The sequence below is a fragment of the Calliphora vicina genome, chromosome 1 (assembly GCF_958450345.1).
Source record: "Calliphora vicina chromosome 1, idCalVici1.1, whole genome shotgun sequence".
NCBI lineage: Eukaryota > Metazoa > Arthropoda > Insecta > Diptera > Calliphoridae > Calliphora > Calliphora vicina.
Window position 1 is genome coordinate 2625627 of NC_088780.1, and position 7068 is coordinate 2632694.

General features: G+C 29.9%; 2 protein-coding genes across 2 annotated transcripts; one reads left to right on the forward strand and one right to left on the reverse strand.

Moving 5' to 3' along the window:
- Positions 1 to 689: 689 nt before the first annotated feature.
- Dph3 (Diphthamide biosynthesis 3) lies at positions 690 to 1290 on the reverse strand. The gene is made up of 3 exons (XM_065515809.1): positions 1073 to 1290; positions 923 to 997; positions 690 to 846 (listed from the first exon to the last, which is right to left on the reverse strand). The coding sequence occupies exons 1-3, from the start codon at positions 1178 to 1180 to the stop codon at positions 769 to 771; spliced, it is 261 nt and encodes an 86-aa protein (XP_065371881.1). The 5' UTR covers positions 1181 to 1290; the 3' UTR covers positions 690 to 768.
- A 599-nt stretch (positions 1291 to 1889) lies between these two features.
- On the forward strand, positions 1890 to 3032 carry LOC135963417 (dnaJ homolog subfamily C member 17). Its single transcript, XM_065515258.1, has one exon. It carries the CDS (start codon positions 1989 to 1991, stop codon positions 2865 to 2867), a length of 879 nt encoding a protein of 292 aa, XP_065371330.1. The 5' UTR covers positions 1890 to 1988; the 3' UTR covers positions 2868 to 3032.
- The last annotated feature ends 4036 nt before the right edge of the window (positions 3033 to 7068 follow it).

Consider the following 7068-nt stretch of genomic DNA (forward strand, 5'->3'; position numbering starts at 1 on the left):
TATGAAATATTCCCAATTTTGTGTATTTTTTGTTTGTTTCTTACAAAAAATCTGTAACTTAACATTTTGACAATAAATTTATTAGATATCAAGATACAAGTTTTTAAAAAAGTATTGCTAAATGGAGAAGATTTGACACATTTTCTACTTAAAAGCTTTTTCGTTATCAGTTCGCCCTTATGTCCACGTAAGCTACCCTTACCACAGAAATATATATTCGAAAAATGTCCATTACATAATTTGTTTTGGGTCTGTATTTGTATTTTTTTATATTCATTCAAGCATGATTATTTTAACCGAAATATGTATAAGTAAATATAGATATAATCGTATTTTAACAATATTTATTGCCACATCAGATTAAAACGAATTTATATTTAGTTTCTATAATTTCGAATATTTGGCCAAATGAGATTTAGGTCATTCCGGAGCGTCATGCTATGGAAACGATAATTAGAAAAATACAATACATTTTAGGAATCGAACAACTTGTTGAACAATGTAAAAACCCTTTTAGTCATCCTTATCATGTAATTAGTAGGCGTTTTACGACGACAGTTTCGTACTAGATTAATGAAACAGGTTGAATAATTTCTTTAATCTAGTACGAAACTGTCGTTGTCGTAAAACGACTACGCCTTACATGATAAGGCTGAGTATGTACTTTTTTAAAAATTAAACATAATTAATAGGCTAAAATATGTATATTTAAACTTAAATATATTTCTTTAAAAAAGAAACGTTTTAAATTAAATTATAAAATATTCATTAATTTATTTCCAATTTTAATTGGGTTAATTTTTCATTTAGTACCGTGTCTTCCTGGTCCTCAGCTTTGAACATTTCCTATGTAAAAAGTTATAATAATATAGTATTATAATCATAAAAATCAATAGCACAGTTAAACACATGATGTACTTACTGGATCATAAATAACTTTTACGATTAAAGAACAACTGGGACAGATAGCTACTTCTTCGCCTTCTATTAGCTCTTCCTAAATTTATTACAATAGAATTATTAATAATAAACAATTCATGTTTTTGAAGTTCATTTTATATGTAGTACATACTTTGGAAATCTGAAACCTGTCGCCGCATGGGCACGGATAGTAATACATCTCCTCTTCCTCGTCATATTCAAAGTCTTCAATTTCAACTTCGTCGTGATATACACTCATTTTATATAATCATGATATTATAAACTAAGATCTACTATTATTTATTACATTAATTAGTGTAATGTTCTTAAAATATATAAAGTATATAAATCAAAACAATATTGTAAACACGTTGTTCTTGCAGAATGATAATCAAAACAAAACATGAATCACAACTATCAAAACATAAAATACAATTAAGGCGACTGGCTGCTTGCTAAACAGTCGATAAAAGTATATTTTATTTTTTAGTTTTTGTTGTAAAAATTAAAAAAAAATCCTTTTTCTTAACAATAAATCTATCAAAACAATATTATATATTTTTTACAAAATAGCAAAAGTTGACTATTCAAAAATTTTGCAATTCTTCTGGCTTGTAGCTTGTCGCTACAATTGCAATTTCAAAACATTCTCTTTTTGACGTTTACTTTTGCTTATTTTCTTAAAAAATATGTTTTTGTATAATATCGTTTACAGAGCATAAGACCAAATTTTGGTACCTACAAATAGTACCAGTTTCTAATGAATTATTTCTTTAATTAATTTTTCAACCATGTGATTTAATCCACTTAATATGTATATGAAATTAAATACATACAAGACATAGTTTTTTAACTGCAATAAAAAAGGTTTGGGTATTTTATGAACATTTTGTGACATTAACATTTCATTTGGTACTTTACGATTGTTCATCACAGTTTAATGTTGAAAACCCATCACTGTGGATTCTATAAGAACTGTCAAAACTATCAAACGAGTACTTGCGTTCAAAGAAAACAGTACAAACAAATATAAAAATAAACAAATAAATAAACAGAAATAAAAAGATATGACATCTAAAAAATATAGCGATGTAAACTTTTATGCTATTTTGGGTGTAGAAATTGAAGCTGATGAAACTGCTATTAGAAAAGCGTACCGCAAGAAGGCTTTGGAGTGCCATCCTGATAAAAATCCCGATAATCCTAAAGCAGCAGAATTGTTCCATGAGCTTTCTAAGGCTTTGGAAATACTTACGGATAAGGCGGCGAGAACCGCATATGATAATGTTTGGAAAGCAAAGAAGGCCGCTGAACTACGCAATAAGCAATTGGACAGCAAGCGACAAAAACTTAAAGCGGATTTGGAAAAGAGAGAACGAGAAGTTCAAAATACCTTACAACAAACAGGTAGAACATTCAGAACAGTTTATAAATCCGATGAGGATGTATTGCAAGAACAGATTGAAAGGATAAGAAGAGAAGGATCACGCCTTTTGGAGGAAGAACAGGCGATGCTAAGAGAACAATTACAAAAAACATTAGTTGAGCATATGAATCAGCAAACAAGAAATGATTCAACATATCGTCTGAAAATTAAGTGGAAAGCTGAAAAAAAGGATCCATTGAATGGGGGATATAACAATGAAAATCTCATAACATATTTAAAAAAATATGGAGATATTGTGGCTTTAGTGATGAGTAAGAAATGTGGCAGTGCTCTGGTTGAGTTTAAAACAGTAGAATCTGCAGAGATGGCTCTCTCTTACGAAAAGGGTTTAGTGGAAAACCCATTAAATTTTGAATGGATTGTACCACCATCTGACACAACAAATCAAAGAAAGGCTACGGTTACCTCAACGGATTATGAGGACTTGGTTATGCGAAAATTAAGACAAGCTGAAGAACGCAAAAAATTAATAGAACAATTACAAAAGGAAGATTTATAAAGTATTACTACTTACAATAATTTTTTTTAATAAATTTACAAATTGCTATCTAGTTCAAATACGAAATATAAACTGGGTGTTATAGTGTTGTTGGATTCATAAAGAAAATCTTTCGAATCAAATTACACAATAACCACTCGATTTCAAAATTTGTTTGTTGTACATTATACATATGTAGGTATATTTATTCATTTATTTCTGTAATATTAAGCCTAAATGGCCAAAATAACAATATTACATATTAATAACACCTGAGGTGAAACAATAATATAAAAGTATATTACAATTCATGACAATACAAATTAATTGTAAAATATTATTTAAATATAAATTAATATATGTATATTTACCCCTATTTTCTCAATATCTGGTTATTTTTTATCGTGACGATAAACTGAACAGTTCTTATACAAAAAAAATGTTAATTGGAGGTTTATCGTTACGAAAAACGATAACCAGATATTGAGAATAATGTAATGTATAAAATTTTAATGTATAAAATTAAAGATTTCTGGCTCATATAAATTGGAAAATCAAAATAATCCTAAATAGGTCTCATCTAGAGTATCCAAAACCGAACCGAAAACCGGCAAACCGGATTTTTCATCTTTGTAAACTCCACCGGTTTCGGTTTTTTGACAAACAGGTTTTTGTAAGACGGTTAACCGGTTTTAATGCAATATATTTTCTAAAGCTCATTCAAACATATTTATGAAAAACTTTGTACCATTTTTAAAAATATTGTTTTATTTTATAGAAAATTGTAGCCATAGGGTAACATAGAGACGAGACGGAGTTGTCAAAAACCTAAGTCTGTTGTCAAAAACCTATCTCTTGCAACAACAAAATACATGCTAGACAATGTATTTTGTTGTTGTATCAGAAATATTATTTGTCGTATTTTTGTTTGACAAATCGGAGTGTCTCGTCTCTATGTATAATTCTCTATGATTGTAGCATTTGACACCATTTCGGTTAAACCGGAAACCGGTTTTTTAAATTTGGCGGTTTTTTGGACACTAGTCTCATCAGTGGTAAACTGTCAGTGTACTTAAAATAGCGAGTAAATCACCAATGAGTATATATGGTATATGGACTCTGTAATCAAAAATAATTTTGTATCACATGTGAACCTGTTAATATTTTAATGAAAATATTTCAAATTTCTTAAAGTTTATGTATTGTATGAATTGCAGTAATTTCCGAGATATAGGCACAAATATTTTCATATAGGAAGGCCCAAAAAACAAAAAAGAACTGACGATTTTATAACATTGATTAACATATAGCATTTAAATAAGAAATTCACCATGGAATAAATACATAAGGTGATGTACAAGGCGACTTCATACAAAGTGGTGGCAAAAACAACAATTGGTCTTAACAAATGCCAGAAAACAAATATGTATTAAAACTTAATTATACCCTTCACCATCGTGAGAAGGGTATATATAAGTTTGTCATTCCGTTTGTAATTTCTACATTTTTCATTTCCGACCCTATAAAGTATATATATTCTGGATCCTTATAGATAGTGGAGTCGATTAAGCCATGTCCGTCTGTCTGTTGAAATCAATTTTCTGAAGACCCCAGATATCTTCGGGATGCAAATCTTCAATAATTCTGTCAGACATGCTTTCGAGAAGTTTGCTATTTAAAATCATCAAAATCGGTCCATAAATAACGGAGATATGAGCAAAAAACCGGGACAACCTCGATTTTTGACCTATTTTTGATCTATATCTGATTACTAACTCATTAATAGAGACAATATGGATATCTAATGATAGATATTTCAAAGTCCATTGCAACGATGTAGATAAGGCTATAGTAAGTTGGACCTACAATGATTAAAAATCCGGAAAAATATTTTTTAACCCGAATTTTTTTTCATCAACAAATTTTTTTGTCATACATTTTTTTTCCAAAAAAAAAAATTGCAAAAAAATTTTTTAAAAAAAATTAAAAAATTAAATTTTGTTTACCTAAAAATATTAAAAAAAAATTAATTTTAAAGTATAATTTGGTGAAGGGTATATAAGATTCGGCACAGCCGAATATAGCTCTCTTACTTGTTTAGTGTAGATAATTGAATAGTGGGGGCTTTACTTATTTATGTAAAAAATAAATATTTTGTTAATAAGATTAGAATATGTAGATATTTAACTATAAAAACAAGCTTTGACAAGTGTTAGAACCAAAAAGCAAAAAAAAGTAATCAGCTGTTTGACTGACTCCACCTTGTATAAACTCGCCTTGGTGTAGGTTATACAAAAACAAAAACTGGCATTAGCAAATGTCAGAAAACAGCAGATTGGTTTTAAAAAATTAAAGAAAAGTGTTTTAATACACTTTTAAAAGTTATTTATGTAAAAATTAAGTAGTTTGTTTAAAAGCATAGAATATGGTGTTTAGAGATTTTATTATTATTTACTTAGTTTTAATATATAGTATATAAATAAATAAAATACATACTAAAATATTATTTGACAGCAGCTAGGGCCAAACAACCGAAAAAAGTTGTTTGGTTAATTCCACCCAAGGCGAATTTATACAAGGTGGAGTCAGTCAAACAGCTGATAATTTTTTTTTTCGCTTTTTATACCCTTCAGCTTCGTGAGAAGGGTATATATAAGTTTGTCATTCCGTTTGTAATTTCTACATTTTTCATTTCCGACCCTATAAAGTATATATATTCTGGATCCTTATAGATAGCGGAGTCGATTAAGCCATGTCCGTCCGTCTGTCTGTCTGTCTGTCTGTCTGTCTGTCTGTCTGTCTGTCTGTCTGTCTGTCTGTCTGTCTGTCTGTCTGTCTGTCTGTCTGTCTGTCTGTCTGTCTGTCTGTCTGTCTGTCTGTCTGTCTGTCTGTCTGTCTGTCTGTCTGTCTGTCTGTCTGTATGTCTGTCTGTCTGTCTGTCTGTCCGTCTGTCTGTCTGTCTGTCTGTTGAAATCAATTTTCTGAAGGCCCCAGATATCTCCGGGATCCAAATCTTCAACAATTCTGTCAGACATACTTTCGAGAATTTTGCTATTTAAAATCAGCAAAATCCGTCCATAAATAACGGAGATATGAGCAAAAATCCGAGACAACCTCTGAAAATTTGACAAAAAAGCAACAAAACGTATGGTTGGATGTGCAGCTTTTCGTATTTTGTTTTTTTTTGTGTTTTGTTTCTTTTGGCGTTGTTGTTGTTTTTTATACAACTAAACTTTTGTTTGGTTGTGTGTTGGTTTTTTTGACAAAAAATCAACAAATCGTATGTTTGAATGTGCATGCTTTGCGTATTTTGTTTTTCTTTTGGCGTTGTTGTTGTTTTTTTTTCAATTAAACGTATGTCAAAGTAAATTAATAAAGTAGACTCAGTAGAACAGCTGACTATTTTTTTTACTTTGGTCTGAACCAAAGTAAATTAATAAAGTAGCGACAGTACTACAACAAATACAACATTTACAAAAACCACAAGCAATTTTGTTTTTGGTTTAAGGTCTGAGCTGTCAAAGTTGCCTGTTGTTGTTTTTGCTGTTGGGCTTGTTGTATTTTTCGCCACAACAACCACAAGTAAATTGACAGTTCAGACCAAAGTAAAAAAAATAGTCAGCTGTTCTACTGAGTCTACTTTATTAATTTACTTTGGTCTGAACTGTCAATTCACTTGTGGTTGTTGTGGCGAAAAATACAACAAGCCCAAAAGCAAAAACAACAACAGGCAACTTTGACAGCTCAGACCTTAAACCAAAAACAAAATTGCTTGTGGTTATTGTAAATGTTGTATTTGTTGTAGTACTGTCGCTACTTTATTAATTTACTTTGACGTATGTCTTGCTTATTTTGTTTTTTCTTTCGGTGTTCTGTTTCGTTTGCCGTTGTTGTTGTTTTTTGTGTTCTTGATAAATTTAGGATGCTGTACGCTGAAAGTGGGCAATGTACATACATAACTATATACTAATTATAAAAAATAATGCATCCACAACAAAGGTGAAGGGTATATAAGATTCGGCATAGCCGAATATAGCACTCTTACTTGTTGGTTCTAACAACTGTCATAGCTTGTTTTTATATTTAAATATCTACATATTCTAAGCTTATTAACAAAATATTTATTGTTTACATAAATAAGTAAAGCCCTCACTATTGAATTATCTACACTATATTAAGTTAAAATACTTATTTGTTTAATTTTTCATTTTGGTTTTTTGAC